Here is a 19,322-nt window from a genome sequence, read left to right as displayed (position 1 = left end):
ACACCTAAGCTAGGCTTTAGCCACCACTCATTACACTTAAGAAGGCCCTAGCAACCACTCAGTACACCTCTCGCAACCACTTCAGTAGATGTTAACGAGGCCCTGGCAGCAACTCAGTACACCTCAGGAAGCCCTAGCAACCATTTAGTACACCTACTGTAAGCCAGGCCTTAGCAACCACTCAGTACACCTCAGGAGGCCATAGCAACTGCTTAGCACGCCTCAGGAGATCCTAGCAGCCACTCTGTATACTTCGGGAAGCCCTAGCAACTATTTGGCACACCTACGCCAGGCATTAGTAACCACTCAGTACACTTCCGGAGGCCATAGCAACCACTTACTTTACTAACCACAACTTTGGTTCTTTTAAAAGTGCTTGAATATTCAAACTACACAAAGCCCAAACGACCTTCAAACTTCAAGGCTTTTATCAGCTTACAGAAAACTCTCGGTCGATCATAACAACACTGAAAGTTGATCCTGACAAACTTTCCTTCTACAGATTTTATTTCATCTTAAGCATTTCACTAGAATCATCTAAAACAAAGCTGAAACTTCAATAAAACATAACTAAGAACTTCACCAAGTCTCCCGAGCTAAGAAAGAACAACCGCAGAGCAATAAAATCTTCCTCCGGGATGCCCACACAAGGTGTGATTTTCATCTCAATTTCTATTACTTTTTCCTCTGTAACGTGTCAAGGCTTTGCTTTCGGAAAGGTTGCATTTTGCCGGCCAACCTTAAAGATAAATAAGGATTGTGACGGTCAGTGTGCACAGGATGGCAAACAGATACATGTGTTGATCTCGAGTCTCTCCAAACACAGGCTCGTTTATCTTCGCTGTCAGGCAAAGGGCATCGCGCAAAAAGGTGAAACTTTCCTCATTCGCCTCCTGTTTTTTAATAAGACCACACAACTTTTTTCAAACGTGACATAAAGCGAGCATCTTATCTCACAGGCGCAAACTTGCAAAACTCCTTTTGAATCAGAGCTTGACAAACATTTCCATTTACATTAAGCCATTTAGCAGATGCTTTTGTCCAAAGCGACTTACAAATGAGGTAACAATAGAAGCAATTAGAGCAACACAAGAACAGACATGAGAGAAAAAAACGTCAATATGTAGGATGGCCTTGATGGATTTCTACAGATTCAAAATCAAACAACAATACAAAGAAGATTACATGTCATTACATTTCCTTTAATCAAAATATGATTAATATATCATTAATATGTCATTTAAATACATTCCTTAAAAATAGGGCTGTAAAAAGATTATTCACGATTAATTGCATACAGTTTGTGTTTGCATAATATATTTGTGTGTGTATTGTGTGTAATAATTATGTATATATTTATTCAAATGTTTTACTAAATAAATATGGATGGACATTAAAACTTCTAAAACAACAAGTCTGGTGGTGGTGGTGGCCTAAGACTTATGCACAGTACTGTATATATATATACATTTTTCTTACATACATACATGCATGTGTGTGTATTTCGTAGACTGTAAAAAAAATGGACGATGCGACTCTGCTGCCTTCCATTGTAATGAACTAAACGTAAAATGTCCGACGATGGGCGTTGACACGTTACGCATAAATGTCAGTTTGGAGCCTGGGCATGTGCAGAACGAATCGTTGTTAAGCCCGAAGGCAGAGCTGAGGTATAAAATTTTCGCCCAAACACTCGCACGCCCAATTCAACCATGCTCCTTGAATGTCTCATTTGATTGGCTAAAATAAGGTAGTTAAATACAAATATAACTAACGACTTAAATTTAAAGACACATAATAATACACTATATATTAAACAGTACGGCTATTTTTTCAATGATTTAAAATGTACAACTAGTCAATCACAATGTGTTGGACAGCAAACTTAACAATATTTAGTTCATGCAATCTGTTTTAACTATAGGCGTGTTATCTTAGCTAATGATATTTATTAATTAGCTTATAAAGTCCACATTTGACGTTACCAGAAAAAACTCAGTGATCCGTCAGATCCTGTAGGTCGGTTAGTACAGTTTATTGCCGAACAACTCATTTTATTGATGTGAAAAAACACAGAAATTGAAAATTAATAGTTAGTTACATCTTCAATCTTCCCTTGAAGTTCCGACAGTCTGTTCAAAGAAGCTGTCAATCACAAATGTCAATCATAACAACACGCCCCGTTTCTATAGCATCAAATTACAAGCAGGGCTCCAGACTAACTTTTTTCACTAGGAGCACTGTGGCACCCAACTAAAAATTTTAGGGGCGCAACCAGAAAATTTAGGGGCACACGCCGTAAATCAACATTATATTCACATTTCTACTCATTTTCACTGTATTACTAATAAATACTTTCATGATAGATGCAGAAAGTACAATGTGTCATTTCAAATTCAGTGTCACATCACAAAAAAAGGTCAAATTTACTGGTCGCACATGTGCGAATGGATGTAAAATTCAGTGAAACACTCTCAAATTTTGGTGGCAAAATGCCACCATTTGGTGGCAGTCTGGAGCCCTGACTAGCTAAAATTAAATGTATCACAAAAATGAACAATTAAAGATGTATTATAGGACTGGGTATCGATTCAGATGTTCCAGATCGATTCAATTTTCGATTCACAAGCTATCAAATCGATTCGCTTTCAATTCTCGATTAAATTTTCAATTCCGGTTCTCGGGTCGGTTTTTATACTCGATTCTCGATTCAACTCAATGAATATAGATTTAATACAAGTACTATATTAATAAAAATAACAGTGAACATAGCTTACAAGTGGGTAATTAATAAAAAAATATTAAAAGCCACAACACTATCGTTGTCCTAAAACCTAAAACCACCATTTTAAGCACTGAATGAAAGAATGACAGGATCCTTGGTAACATCTCGCAAGGCAAAAAAGAGGGTGACAACTAGTGAAGAAGACTAGTAATTTGATTAACGTTAATCTTGCGTTCAGTGTTTGCAGAAAAAATATCAAAAAAATAGATTCTGCTCTTTGAGAATCGATTCTGAATCGACCACGTAAAAAAAACGATTAATCGAAAAATCGATTATTTTGCCCAGCTCTAATATATTAGCTTGATAACAACTACCTTAAAGGACCAAAACCATCTTTCGGAAAATTTTATTGGAAGTGTCATTTATTAATTTTTTATGACTTGTACTGCATTCAGCCACTAGGGGGCGATCAAAGAGCCAGCAGCTTCACTTTTCAGGAAGTATGAGGCACACCCGGTGTATTCATATAAACAAAATAATTACACACATTGCACACACATATATTATGCAAAAACTTGCAATTAATCGCGATTCATCTTTTGACAGCCCTACTTAAAAGCAAAGCAACACTCTGAATGCAATGTACGGTGGTGGATATCAATTGGAGCAACATCTGGGTTTAACCTCTAGTGTGAACATAAACTGGAAACATTACCTTATAGCTACAGTATGATTTAATGCTCAAAGAAACAAAGTGCTGACTACAGACATCCAAATGAGTTTTCACTGTGCGCTTCTCATTGAAACCGAATAACTTCGGGCCATAGGTCCCTAATTGAGTCACAGATTTTACTCTCCTTCATAGTAATGAAGATTCAACATCTGCTATCAGCGTATTGATGTGTCTGTTATGATAGCCACGGGCAAAGCCTACGAATAAACAGCTTTATGAATTCCCCTGTGCGATGCATTTTTCTTAAATAAAAAGCGCACACGAGCAGCGCTAGTAAGAGGGTTCGGCTTTAGTGGCGTTTGGAGTGTAAGGGTGACAGCAGTATGTTTAACGCTTGATTTGTGCCAGAGCTTTTAATTAGAAGATTGCATTGCTTATGTTATGGGAGGCATAACACATGGTGTTATGGATGCTGTAGTTCATTACCAAGAGGTTATGCATCTCCGACGGTCAAAGTCCAGCACAGAATACATAATTGAGCAATCGGCACACTGAGAAATTACACTTCAGCCGGAGGAACGAAGCTATGATGTTGTTAACTTGTTACTGTACGGCCCTGCAGAAAACAGACTGTGAAAGTGCGCACAAGTGTTTTGATTTCGAGCATGTGTTTTTGTACGCAATAGGCAACTTTTTCTAAGAGTATAATACAAAACTGAACTTAAATAAGATTCAAGACACGATAAAAACTTCTTGAAGAACAATATACTGTAAAAAATTGCTGTAGTTATGCAGCAATGCTTTTGATGAGGCTGTTATTTTAGTTTTAGTCTGTAAAGACAAAGACTTGGTAATGTTTGGTAATTGTTTCCCTAAAATGCCAGATTTTTCTGAACTTTACTACTTTCCTCTTGACTACAATAATGTAAGTGTTGCATTAGCATATTAAGAAACATTATTGTACTTTTCAGGTCGTTGTGGTTTTGGATGCAACTTGGCAGATACCGGCGTATTTCGTGCTCTGAAGAAATAGTGTTTCTTTATTTTGGAGGAAGGGTATTGATATAGTTTGCAATCACTGTCCATTTTCTCTCCCGCTGTGTTGTGTGATATTCAGTTTGACGGTACAGTGTTGAGTGAAATGAACCCACAGCTGTAGGTCAGGGTCGACGGGTCACAAGGTTTACGGTTGTATATTGAGAGAGGGATTTCTATTACTCAAGCCCGTAGGAGAGCTGTCATACACACACATACTCGACACTACAACCTTTCAGAGCAGATATATAGAGAAACAAACAATGTGTTTGTGAATGACTGGACTCTGCTAAATACACAGAAAAATGATACATTTACTATTGTGTGATCCTTTCTCTGTTACAATGCATATCAAACATACAACACAGTGTGTTAAATTCATAAACTTTTATAAGCCAGTACTATTTAATAAATCGACTCACAAATGAGTTTTAAACCCATAATGCTGGGTACACACAAAAAGATTTTTTACATCTCAGGGTTTCCCCGCAGCACTTTGCAGTTCGGGCGGCCCACCTAAGCTGGGAAACCCTACCGCCTTAACTAGGTCATCCAAAAAAAAAAAATTGCTGCAAAAAGGCCGTCAAGTGCATCTTGGAGAATAGTGTAAACGTGAAGAAATGAGAAAGACATGGTCCGGAGGATAACTAGACAGTTGATAAAACATCTTGGAGAATAGCGCGAACACGCTTCACACTGCGAGCATGCACACGCACCACCCGGCCGAAATGAGATAAAGACGTGGTCCGTCATATCTGGAGGATAGCCAGTTAATAAAACACGTGTCCGTGAGAACTTACTGTATGTTTTGGGTTTATTGAAGCGTGTTATTTTATTAGTAGTTCTTGCAAATTTAAATTAAGTTAGCTGGTCATTTTGATGTTTGAGCGACCTGCTAGCTAGGTTTTACATTCCTGTTGATTCAATATAGTTGTTGAGCGCTCTTGCTCACGTTATTTATGTGCATTATTTAAATGCTACAGTAGTTACACTCCTTTAGGATAATGTAAATAAAAAAGAGAAATAATTTTTTTTTCTTAATTTTTGCGCTCTCTCTCTACTTTAGTTTGTGTTTATTAACCCTTTAGTTTCACTTCATCACACAGCTATTCCCGTTAGAGGTAAAAACATTTACTTCAAAATTAAGGTTTATTTGAGTGTTTTAAATAAAAATATTTAAATTTTTATCATGACACGTACCCTTGCCCCTTTGGTTGACATGCCCCCCGGCCCCGCCCACCTTAACTAACAAATTTTCTGCGGGAAATCCTGCATCTTATAAGATTTTCAAAATGTGCTAGACCACAAACATGAGGATAAAAAATCCTAGATTTAACAGTTTTGCACCTATAGTGTGTGGTGTGCCATGATGTGTTAAATCCACAGATTTTCGACCAGAGTCTTGACTGTGAACACAGGAAATCTCGCCAAAAACTCACGAGACTTCAGAAAAAGCATGGACGATATGCAGGAAGAAATTTCAATGATAGTGTTTGGAATGATTTTCACAGAAAATTCAAGGGGGAAAAAGAAAAGAGTTTGGGTGGAGTCATGGAGACAGCGGTCTGTAAAAGATCACTTCGCATCAACTTTACTTTGACTGCTTCTGTCTTCCATCATCTCGCTTTCTGATTGGTTATCTGGATATACATTTATGATGTAAACATATGTTTACATTTTTCTGATCGTTGACCATCTTTCACATGCACATGTACTTTATGCACACACAAGCACTAAACATTCACATGTCAGTCTCTTTGTTTTGTGCATTGAACAAAAAGTGTAACTTAGTATTTACATTTTTTTGTTGTTCTGCATTATTGCCGTATTTCGATTTAGTGTTCTGGCATAATCTTGAATTAACATGCTAGAGTTTTGAACATTATGAATGGATCACGATGTAAACAGTACAGCTTACGATTCTTGCTTACACTATATAACAAAAAAACACTGAAATAAATATACAGAAAAACATATATTTTATAAAAATTTACATATATCACAACTATCATAAAAAACATTGTTAACCCATTCTACCTGTTAAGGGAATCAGAATCAATAAATGACTCCAACAGGCACAAACAGTCGCTCCACAAGACCTCTCCATCACACAACAAATACTCTTTTCCTACAGCTCAGGAAATAAAAATAAAAACCTCTCTCCTCTCGAACTCATTCTTTCATCAAAACAGCTGCACACAGTCAGAGCATCAGTTAATCTGTTTTTCACATTCGCGAGCAGATCGATCGGCACTCGGTTCACCTGTGGCTTCATTTGGCCTTGCGTGACAGCTTTTCAGCTGCTTTAAATCAAACGCACACAGGAAGGTCTGGATCAGACCGGACTGCATCAGTCCGGAGGCTTACACGGCCACAGTGAATTAACCCTGTTTAATAGAGCCGGCCGCAGGAAAATCTAACAACGCTTTTGTGTTCTTGAGAGCGGGTGCCACGTAAACAGGGCAGGGTTGTAGCCAATGGGCCAAATAAAATCATTCATGCCGATCAATGAAAGACAAGAGATTGAAATGATCAAAAATACAAATAATAATAGACATAAACAAAAAAATAATACTCTTACCAACCAAGACATTTAATTTATAGACTTTTTTGCTATGTTATTATATTTATATCTATTATCTATTATCTATTAATGCCACAAATCGTAAAAATAGCAATAGAAAATATTATTATTGGCTATAAATCAAATCAAAAACTGTGTTTTTTTGCGCTGAAGATGTGAAAAGCAGCCAATCACAGTGCGAAATGTAACTTATGTGCAGTGCAGATAGCGTTTGGGAATTTTTGTTTTTATTTTGATTGCATTTTACAGTCACACTGTAAAAAAGTGCATTTAAATAGTGCTGGCCAAAGATTATTCGCGTTTAATCGCATACAAAATAAAAGTGATTTTTTTTGCATATGAGTGTGTGCTTTGTGTAATTATTATGTATATATAAACACACACACACATTCATGTATATATTTAAGAAACATTTACATTTATATATATATATACATATATATATATATATATATATATATATATATATATATATATATATATATATATATCATATATATATCATATATATATATATATATATATATATATATATATATATATATATATATATATATATATATATATATATATATATATATAATTCTTTCTATTTATATATATTCTATATAATATATAAATTGTAAAAAATTATATATAAATAAAAAATGTCTGTAATGAATATATGTATATGTGTGTAGTTAAATATACATAATAATTACACACAGTACACACACATATATTATGCAAAAAATTAAAAACTTTTATTTTGTATGTGATTAATCTTTGCCAGCACTAAGTCAACTTTGATTTTTTTGAGTTGCTGTACTTATAAAATAGTGTTTAATTTGTTATTTATTATTATATTATATAACTTTATTTATTAACTTACAGCAACTCATCACTAGTCAAGGTAAAAAACAAAGTTGAAATGACTTGTAAAACTGTTGATTATACTTGTAAGTGCATTTGATTATACTTGTAAGTGCATTTTTTTTTACAGTGCATCTGTAAGATTTAGTTGGGTCACAAAATTGTATTGTAGATCCCTGAGTTATTGTGCATACTTAATAAAACCTACCAAACAATATATGTATTTTCATTTAATATCTTTTAAACACACTGGAGTTGCAGGCCGAGTGTTATTAAACTTTGACTTTAAGGTTTAGATCGGCCATCATGTCCTCTTTAGATCCTCTCATCCGCTTCTGTACCGAGGTAATAAAGCTTTCTGCCGCAGCATCTATATGCACCTGAATTTACCATCTGCTTTTTTATACAGTAGCAGATGGCATTCACATAAAATCTCACCGAATAAATCGTTCGCACCAACATATGCAATGAATGTCTGTGTTCAGCACACCTTTAATAGTACAATAATTGATGAGCATATCCTTTGTATTCTGCTTATATGGCCCTAAAAATTTCAATACACGCATATGCAAAAAAGGCATTGAATCTATGCGGGGAGTTGAGATTAAACCAAGTGCGCTTTTGTGATTTCCTCTTTGCCATCATTGTCTGCATGTCAAGTTAACATTTCACACGGACATTCAACAAGTCTGAAGAACACGAGGCCGTGTCTGTAGACGCTGGCATGTGACGGCTCTGTGTTTTCAGACTAGCGCAGTAGCGTATATGTGAAACAAGAGCCCTGTTTACTTGACCCCAAACATATCCCCATTCGGTTTTTCACTTAGAATGGTCGTAGGGTCGTGTTTTGACGAGAATTTTCCCCACGAATGAATGAACGCTCTATAGATAACAGCTCAGGCCGTACCTGCTCTGTCTCTTGTTTGGTCAGATAATAACGACTGTTTTAATGCATGGTTGGATGGCATACGTGTTGAATTCTGAGAAAGAGAGAGAGGGAGCAGAGGGAGAGACACAAAGCCAGATGGACGTGATGCCGAAATGGACACAGCTCCCCCTACTGAGATAAAAGCACCATTGCATCTGAAACTAAACTAGCATCAGCTCAAACAAACGAGTTGTATTAACATTTATTATTATTTATTCTTTTCAAATATTTTAAACCTATATCTTAAAAATGTGGATAAAAGATGTGTGACTTTTGAATAAAAGCATCGGTCAAATGCAATGTTTAAGGTCCAGTTTTGTTTCACTGAACTGGTAGCTTTCTCTTTTTGGTTCGAGGGCAACGTGGGAGTATAATATCCCTCCTTAGGGTAAATGGGTCGATAAGGCCCAGGAAAGGTAATCGGGGGTAACGCTACTCCCCCATCCCGGCACGCCAAGTGGCCCCTAGGCAACGGGAGCTAAGGGAGCCGAGGGAGAGCCAGGCACACAAGTGCGGTTCTGCAGGAGAGCGAGTCATTAATCCTGGAAGTGGATGTGGTCGCCCACACGTTAGCAGTAATAATTTATGCTAAACAGAGTGAAAGAGGAGAGCTGGGACGGTATAGCAAAGGTCGTTCTCATTTACAATGCCTTGCAAATCTCAACTACATGAAATAAAGAGCTTATTCAGTTCTTGAGACGAGGAATAACTCGCTGAACGTGTGTCATCATGAACTTAATCTCACCTGTATGTGTGTTTTATGAGTCATGAAGGTCTTAAAGAGTAACTAAACCCTAAACCAACTTTTTTTAGTTAATGATCTGTAAGAATGAAGCTTTATTAGTGCTGTTCATTGATTTTAGTAAGTTTTTTGACATTTGGATATAAAGTGTTTCAATACTACAATATATGGTTTAAAAACGTCTGAGTGCTGCCCTCTTCAGGTTGAACGGTGGCTACTGCAGTTGAATTTTCCTATTGGATGTTGGGTCCAAAAAATGACTCATGACGTAAGCAGGTTCAAGCTCACCACGCCCTTGTTACGATCTCACCACACACTTAGTTCGTCCCCTCTATCTCCATTGAGATCTGCCCACTTTTCTTGCATTTTTCAAATATTGCCAGTGGGTGGAGTCAGGCTCTGACCAGGGGTTTAGTTACGCTTTAAGTAATATGAGGGTGAATAAATAATGACAATCCGAAATGGCCCCCTATTCCCTACATCAGTTTGCTAATACGTCCCTACGTCAGTTCTCAAACGGCCGTCCAATCACAGAGGAGGATAGGCGGGACAAGTATTACAACAACCAACCGGCTCACAGCTGAAGTATCAGAGCTACCAAAGCGCTCAGCTGAAGAAAGCTGGCACTCAGCTGAAAAATAGCTGGCTTTCTGCGTCCTCCAGGCGTTTTCAAACGTGATTAAAAGTTTTGGTGTGCACGCCCCCTAACTATGTGTTCACACCAGGCGAGAATAAATCACGCTATTCGCGCGTAGTTGGATGCTTGTACATTTTGAGTAAACTCGCTTCATTCGAGAGTGAAATTTGCACCATTCGCGCGTGAAATTCGCACATTAAAATCTTAGGTAAAATTTGCGCCATTTGCACATGAAATTCAGACGCAAATTCGCTCAACTTGCCGGCTTTAGCTAGCTTAAAGCCGGCAAGTTGTATATATTAATATATTTTAAATTGATTAAAGAGCGTTTACCAGATTGTCCGACCTCCTCACTCACTTTATTCCAAGCAAGATCCTTTATATTCCCGTTTCCATAAAAGTACAATGATGTGATTTTGTCCTCCATTGTTGTTTCATATTTCTGCCTTAGCTCCCTACATTGTAATCACATCACTACTATCACACATCACTACTCCTGATTGGTTAACGCATCACGAATATCGGCCAAAGATCAGATTTGTCAACTCTTGTGGTTTCGCGCGAATCACACGTTACATCATGCGTTACGCACATTAAACATCTGAAACACTCAATTCGTGCCGCATCATTTGTGCAAATCGTGTTACTCGGTCATTCACGCAAATAGGGATGCAGGATGTCTATCGCGTCTTTGCATTGATTGAACATGTAAATCACTCGCACTTAACCCTTAATTCGTGTCTGGTGTGAATGCACCATAAGTGGCGGAAGCGCTACGGGCGGCATGATCTCATGTCGAGACGCAGGAGTTCAAAGAGGTGGCGGCTAGCCGTTGAGTGTTTCTCGGATGAACACTCATTATTGCGATGCATTATGAGATTAAATAAGTGCTCTCCATTAATGTCCGGACACCACTACAAATGACTGCACTATTTAAAGGTATAGGGAGCTTGTCTCCTTTTGGGATAAAAGTAAATATTTGAACTACAATTATGCAAAGATGAAGAGGATAAGGGTTAATTTAAAATTCTAACATGAATGCGATTTAATTTCTACTCTTTACAGTTACCCAGAATTTGTCTCCATTCAGTTCAGCTAAAACTCTCTGCTCCCAGGAGCTTTAGGCTCTCAAAGAAACCCCTTGATATTCCTTAGCTCAGTATGTGTATATCACCACAAGAAATTCAATTTCAGCCTGTAGGACGAAATAAAACATCACTGAGGTCCGCACCCGAGTGGCTGTAAAGTGACTGACATCTCGCCCGTCAGTGGAAGTTTCTGGTAGGATGGATTCTCTTGCTTTCTTCTTTTCACCGAGTTTAAAGTTTACAACGGTCCTGTCATCTCTGTGTGTGCAAAATTGGTGTAATACACGTCCGTCACATTAGGTCTTGAGGTTGACAGGGAGTACAAAGTTTGGTTCAAAGAGACACTTATTAAAATTAAAGAGCATGATGGCAAGTCACTGTAAAGACTCAAACGTCCTCAAAGTCAGCTATTTAGTCCAACACATGAGCAAAGCTGTTTGACAAAATTTTAAGGATTGATTTACAAATATATCAATAAACATCTAACAGACTGTGGGGAAAAGTGCAGGATGAGGTATTGCACTACATTGTGCAATCATGATGAATAAAACATTCAGGACTGGTGGTGCAGTTGTTGGTTTTGCACATGTTTGTGTTTGTGAACGGAGTGGGTGGGAATTAAGATTTTATTAATTAAACATTAAATTTCCGAAATGCAAAACAACCACAAAAAAAAACTGAGAATCTGAATCTCAGTGACACCGTATGATTAAAGGTCGAAAATACATCAGCGAACATGAAACGGCACCCTTAAAACTTTCAAATATTTCAAATGGACTGTAATTATATTATGTACAGTACATTTTATTTTGGTTTTCTATAATTTCCTTTCGAAACGCATATTAAAGCTACGGTAGCCACCACATGAGAAACATGTCGTCATCTGAGACAACATAGTGACTAAGTCACTCATCTAAAGGATTATTAGGAACACCATACTAATACTGTGTTTGACCCCCTTTCGCCTTCAGAACTGCCTGTGGCATTGATTCAACAAGGTGCTGAAAGCATTCTTTAGAAATGTTGGCCCATATTGATAGGATAGCATCTTGCAGTTGATGGAGATTTGTGGGATGCACATTCAGGGCACGAAGCTCCCGTTCCCCCACATCCCGGGGATGCTCTGTTGGGTTGAGATCTGGTGGCTGTGGGGGCCATTTTAGTACAGTGAACTCATTGTCATGTTCAAGAAACCAATTTGAAATGATTCGACCTTTGTGACATGGTGCATTATACTGCTGGAAGTAGCCATCAGAGGATGGATACATGGTGGTCATAAAGGGATGGACATGTCAGAAACAATGCTCAGGTAGGCCGTGGCATTTAAACGATCCCCAATTGGCACAAAGGGGCCTAAAGTGTGCCAAGAAAACATCCCCCACACCATTACATCACCATCACCAGCCTGCACAGTGGGAACAAGGCGTGATGGATCCATGTTCTCATTCTGTTTACGCCAAATTCTGACTCTACCGTTTGAATGTCTCAACAGAAATCGAGACTCATCAGACCAGGCAACATTTTTCCTTCAACTGTCCAATTTTGGTGAGCTTGTGCAAATTGTAGCCTCTTTTTCCTATTTGTACTGGAGATGAGTGGTACCCGGTGGGGTCTTCTGCTGTTGTAGCCCATCTGCCTAAAGGTTGTGCGTGTTGTGGCTTCACAAATGCTTTGCTGCATACCTCGTCTGTAACGAGTGGTTATTTCCGTCAAAGTTGCTTTTCTATCAGTTTGAATCAGTCGGCTCATTCTCCTCTGACCTCTAGCATCAACAAGACATTTTCTCCCACAGGACTGCCGCATGCTGGATGGTTTTCCCTTTTCACACCATTCTTTGTAAACCCTAGAAATAGTTGTGCATGAAAATCCCAGTAACTGAGCAGATTGTGAAATACTCAGACCGATGTTCTGGCACCAACAACAACTATGCCATCCTCAAAATAGCTTAAATCACCTTTCTTTCCCATTCTGACATTCAGTTTGGAGTTCGGGAGATTGTCTTGACTACGACCACACCCCTAAATGCATTGAAGCAACTGCAATGTGATAATTGCATTAATAAGAAATTGAACAGGTGTTCCTAATAATCCTTTAGGTGAGTGTATTATATTGCATTTCTGTCAAGAGATCTTTCTAAAAGTTACACAATGCACCTTTAAAATAACATTGAAATGACTTGCACAGCCAACTTGATAAAAGTGTTGTGATTGTTTGTTCTCTAAGGTTTGTGCTAAAATGTATTTTCTATAAAGGTGCTTTGCAAACATGCAAAACTGTAAAAAGTGTTACATTTGAATTAAATTTGCATTTCACATAAAAACCAAGCATAACAGGATTTAATTGTATTCGTGAGAAATTCATCATATTTTGCAAAGTAGTTTGTTTAGTAATATAAACAAATGCTCATATTTAACAATAGCATTAAATCGAGAATCAAACTGATATATGGTCACATATGTGCGACTTGGCTTAGTGTTAAAACTGTCACATAATGTGCACCTAATTTTTCAAGTATGTTATCCAAAGCACGGTCATTACCAAGGTATTGCTTAATATATATTCATTGAATTTCTTACAAGAATAGCTTCATCATAATATATACTGTTAACGTGACATTAAAATGAGTCATACTGTGATATACGACTTTGGTCATACCGCTCACCCCGAATGAATCACGTCATTCCTGCCGAATTTAAAGATCCATTGAGACCACGCACGCCTACAAAGGTGTATTGCACCGAGACGTTACCTATTTATTATTATGAATCTGAAACACACTACATCATAAATAACCATCATGGAAAGTCCTTCTATATTCTCATTGAGGTCTCACTTCAGATTTTTCTCTCCCGCCTGCTCTTGTTTCTCAAGGCCAAAGCGTCGTCCATCCTAATCGTTGATGGTTATTTCCTGCTGGCTTTCGGACGTGCACCGTGGCCTTCTCAAAGTGACCGGGGTCCAGAGCACTCGTTACAGGTCTGAATGGCCTTGCTAAATCAGTCTGTCCTCTTGTTTTATTTGTCCTTTAAATCCCTCTCTCCCGGCAGATGTCGGGCCTGAGGTTGGCCGGTTATTTATCACGTTACCTCTGGTGGGCTGAGCGCTAAAAGCAGAGGCTCGGGGTGCACTGGAGGATGGGACTGCCATACGTAAATAGACCTGAAGTGAAACAAGTGAGCCATCTTTCGCAGTAAACAGGCATTGTTCATCACTACTGATGTGCGACACAAAAGTCATTGGTTCGATGCACACTGATAAATGTATAGATTGAATGCACTGTCACTTTATATAAAAGCACATACATTACATATAAATGTGACAGTTTGCGTCAAAACACAAGGGTACGATCAACGATGGTGTTTAAAAGTGTCTGCAAAAAATGCATGAATACTCTTCTTTGTCCACTAGAGGGCAGCAGTTATTATTACGGCCAGTGTGTCTGAGCTAAAGACAGAGGCTGAGAAACCTCACCTCCTGTCAGCGTTTACTGGTGAACCATAACCATCCAGCTGGGAGCCCTGGCTCCGCCCCCATCATTTCTTGAAATATAGTCCCACCTGTCATCGGTCAGTGTTGACAGCAGTTGACAGGGGAGGAAATACCACCGGGTCTGAATTTATGGGGGTGTTTGGGTGGTGACAGGCCAGGTGAGATAGCAGCAATGTGGAGATGGATTGGTTGGGGGGGGTTCTCTTACAGAGGAGAGACAGCGTAATGGTGTGGGTCTAGAAACAGCTGGCCTGTCAATTATAAACCTGTTCATGACAACAGGACCAGAGACCAGCATAATATAAAATCATGAACTATACAGGTCATTGTCTCACAGGATTAGACATCCTTATTAGTAAAAAAAAAATTGGAAAAAAAAATGGGCTGCACACCTTTTGATAATTTAATAATGCCAAAAATAAAAAATAAAAACTTTCTAAATGATAAAATATTATTGCATTTATAGACAGACAGTTAGACAAATAGATAGCTAGATAGAAAGATAGAAAGAGACAGAAATGCAGTTAGACATATATCATTAGATAGACAGTTAGGAAGTTAGACAAACAGACAGTTAAATAGTTAGACAGACAGACAGACAGACAGACAGACAGAGAGACAGACAGACAGAGAGAGAGAGAGACACACACAGAGAGAGAGAGAGAGAGAGAGAGAGAGAGAGAGAGAGAGAGAGAGAGATACACCCAGATGGACAGAGGTTGAATAGTTAGTTAGTTAGTTAGTTAGTTAGTTAGTTAGTTAGTTAGTTAGTTAGTTAGTTAGTTAGTTAGTTAGAAAGACAGAAAGACAGACAAACATTTAGAGAGAGACAGACAGTTAGATTTATAGATATAGATAGACAGATAAATAGAAACTTAGATGGACAGAGAGTTGGATAGTTAGTTAGTTAGTTAGTTAGTTAGTTAGTTAGTTAGTTAGTTAGTTAGTTAGTTAGTTAGTTAGTTAGTTAGTTAGTTAGTTAGTTAGTTAGTTAGTTAGAAAGACAGACAAACATTTAGAGAGAGACAGACAGATTTATAGATATAGACAGACAGATAAATAGAAACTCAGATGAACAGAGAGTTGGATAGTTAGAAAGATAGACATACATTTAGAGAGAGACAGACATTTAGATTTATAGATAGAGACAGAAAGATACACAGACAGACAGACATATAGACAGTTAAATAGACACTCAGATGGACGGACAGTTTGATAGTTAGTTAAAAAACATAGAGATACATTTAGAGAGAGACAGACAGTTAGATTTATAGATATAGATAGACAGATAGACAGTTAAATAGACCGTCAGATGGACAGACAGTTTGATAGTAAGAAAGATAGACATACATTTAGAGAGAGACAGACATTTAGATTTATAGATAGAGACAGAAAGATAGACAGACAGACAGACATATAGACAGACAGACAGACAGACAGTTAAATAGACATTCAGATGTACAGACAGTTTGATAGTTAAAAAGATAACCATAAATTTAGAGAAAGACAGACAGTTAGATTTATAGATATAGACAGAAAGTAAGACAGACAGACAGATAGACAGTTCAATAGACACCCAGATGTACAGACAGTTTGATAGTTAGAAAGATAACCATACATTTAGAGAAAGAAAAACAGATTTATAGATATAGACAGAAAGTAAGACAGACAGACAGATAGACAGTTCAATAGACACCCACATGGACAGACAGTTTGATAGTAAGAAAGATAGACATACATTTAGAGAGAGACAGACATTTAGATTTATAGATAGAGACAGAAAGATAGACAGACAGACAGACATATAGACAGACAGACAGACAGACAGACAGACAGTTAAATAGACATTCAGATGTACAGACAGTTTGATAGTTAGAAAGATAACCATAAATTTAGAGAAAGACAGACAGTTAGATTTATAGATATAGACAGAAAGTAAGACAGACAGACAGATAGACAGTTCAATAGACACCCAGATGTACAGACAGTTTGATAGTTAGAAAGATAACCATACATTTAGAGAAAGAAAAACAGATTTATAGATATAGACAGAAAGTAAGACAGACAGACAGATAGACAGTTCAATAGACACCCACATGGACAGACAGTTTGATAGTAAGAAAGATAGACATACATTTAGAGAGAGACAGACATTTAGATTTATAGATAGAGACAGAAAGATAGACAGACAGACAGACAGACAGACAGACAGTTAAATAGACATTCAGATGTACAGACAGTTTGATAGTTAAAAAGATAACCATAAATTTAGAGAAAGACAGACAGTTAGATTTATAGATATAGACAGAAAGTAAGACATACAGACAGATAGACAGTTCAATAGACACCCAGATGTACAGACAGTTTGATAGTTAGAAAGATAACCATACATTTAGAGAAAGAAAAACAGATTTATAGATATAGACAGAAAGTAAGACAGACAGACAGATAGACAGTTCAATAGACACCCACATGGACAGACAGTTTGATAGTAAGAAAGATAGACATACATTTAGAGAGAGACAGACATTTAGATTTATAGATAGAGACAGAAAGATAGACAGACAGACAGACAGACAGACAGACAGTTAAATAGACATTCAGATGTACAGACAGTTTGATAGTTAAAAAGATAACCATAAATTTAGAGAAAGACAGACAGTTAGATTTATAGATATAGACAGAAAGTAAGACATACAGACAGATAGACAGTTCAATAGACACCCAGATGTACAGACAGTTTGATAGTTAGAAAGATAACCATACATTTAGAGAAAGAAAAACAGATTTATAGATATAGACAGAAAGTAAGACAGACAGACAGATAGACAGTTCAATAGACACCCACATGGACAGACAGTTTGATAGTTAGAAAGACAGACATACATTTAGAGAGAGACAGTTTGGGAACATAGATAAAAAGGTAAAAAAAATTGAAAGACAGATAGATTAACAGGCAGACACACAGGTAGGTAGGTAGGTAGGTAGGTAGGCAGGCAGACAAACAGATAGCTAGTCAGAAAGATAGAGACAGATAAAGTTAGACAGACAGACAGAAAGTTAAATAATCAAAGATAGACATGCATATAGAGAGAGACAGAGAGAGTAAACTTAATATATAGAAATAGAAATAGACAGACAGTTTGACAGGTAGACACACAGTCATTTATACAAAGAGACAGACAGACAGACAATTAGGTAATTAGACAGATTGGCAGTTAAATAGAAAGATAGTTGGACAAGACAGACAGACATTTTGACAGAGACAGACAGACAGATACTCCATTGTATATTTTGATGATCAGTTGATTTGTTTATTATTTGACTCTGAATATGAACTTGAATAAAAATGCCCCCAGTCAAACTAGTAAAGCGCACTGCTATCATCATCACGTTACATACAAAAGTTTTAAATCTCAGAAGGTGAGTACAGATAAAGAAAGTTGACAGGAAGGGAAGTCATGATTTATGATCAAAGTTATGAACGTTTGATGACTCATCACACCTGAAGGCAGAAGAAATTAAAAAAGCATTTACCTTTTCCCAACATCAGCACCATTCCAGCAGGACAGTCCATCTGCAGAAGACAACTCACTGACGCACAGCTGATCTGCCAGACCACCATAAAACGTACGGTAAAGACGCAGACGGTTGATAAACTCCCTACAGAAATAACATTGAGAGACAAGAGTTTGAATGTGCATTTCATTGTTTTTCCAGCAGATGGCAGACTAACACATCTGTCTCAATGTTTACAACCTACATGTCAACCACTGGAAACATCCAATAAATCATAAAGGTCTTGTGAAAAGAAAACCAAGCAGATGTACACAGTGTGACTAAAACTGATCTTAAAAACAAATGAACATCCTGTCTTATTTACAAAACACAAATAAGTTATCAATATGTTTTGCTTGCATGCTTTAGTCAAAGCAAAAAAAAACTGATTTTCATTTCACATTTCATTTATTTATTTAAGCTTATTTGACTCGAGCTATGGACTCTTAAATATGCACATTATTTATTGCACGTAACTTGTTGGTTTAGAAATCTTAATAAAACATCGAAACATCCCTGCAGGTGTATTTTGTCCAGACTCACTTTCTTAGTTTACTGAGCGTTTCCTCTGCGTATCTGATGGGTCCTTTAAGAGGAATGGAGTCTCGGCTGCTGGTTGGATGCTGAACGCTGCCCACCTGCTCCGGCTGTCTGCTAGGATGGCCGCACACCTTGTGCACCTGCATAGTTTTAACGCCAACAGTCACGCTTACAATTGGCCTTATACATATTAGTTACTGTTATAAATACAAGGAAGATTAATACACAGACATATTTTATAGCGGTAGAAACTCAGGACTGGTAATCGGAAAGTTACTCCAGGACCACCAGCTGTATAATCTGTGTAGCAGAAGTTGTTTTGGACAAAAGTATATGATGGTTCGAATAAGACTATGTTATAGTAAACACATGCAACAATGTGAATTGTGTACCCTGTTTAACAAATAATAACATGTAAAAGGGATTCCCTATTGAAAAAAACAGCTAAAACCAGTTAAGATGGTTTGCTGG

General features: G+C 37.4%; 1 protein-coding gene across 1 annotated transcript in view; it reads right to left on the bottom strand.

Moving 5' to 3' along the window:
• The window catches only part of gpc5a (glypican 5a), a 192,673-nt gene that overhangs the window by 108,959 nt on the left and 64,392 nt on the right, over positions 1-19,322 (bottom strand). Inside the window, exons 4-5 of the mRNA XM_055206174.2 lie at positions 18,855-18,991; positions 18,291-18,416 (exon numbers count right to left, since the gene is read on the bottom strand). Of these exons, the coding sequence (XP_055062149.2) occupies positions 18,291-18,416; positions 18,855-18,991 (263 nt within the window). The remainder of the gene's footprint in view (positions 1-18,290; positions 18,417-18,854; positions 18,992-19,322) is intronic.

This window comes from Misgurnus anguillicaudatus, chromosome 3 (assembly GCF_027580225.2).
Source record: "Misgurnus anguillicaudatus chromosome 3, ASM2758022v2, whole genome shotgun sequence".
Taxonomy (NCBI): Eukaryota; Metazoa; Chordata; class Actinopteri; order Cypriniformes; family Cobitidae; genus Misgurnus; species Misgurnus anguillicaudatus.
The sequence above is the reverse complement of the archived record's forward strand: the minus strand, read 5'-3'. Positions and strand labels throughout refer to the sequence as shown.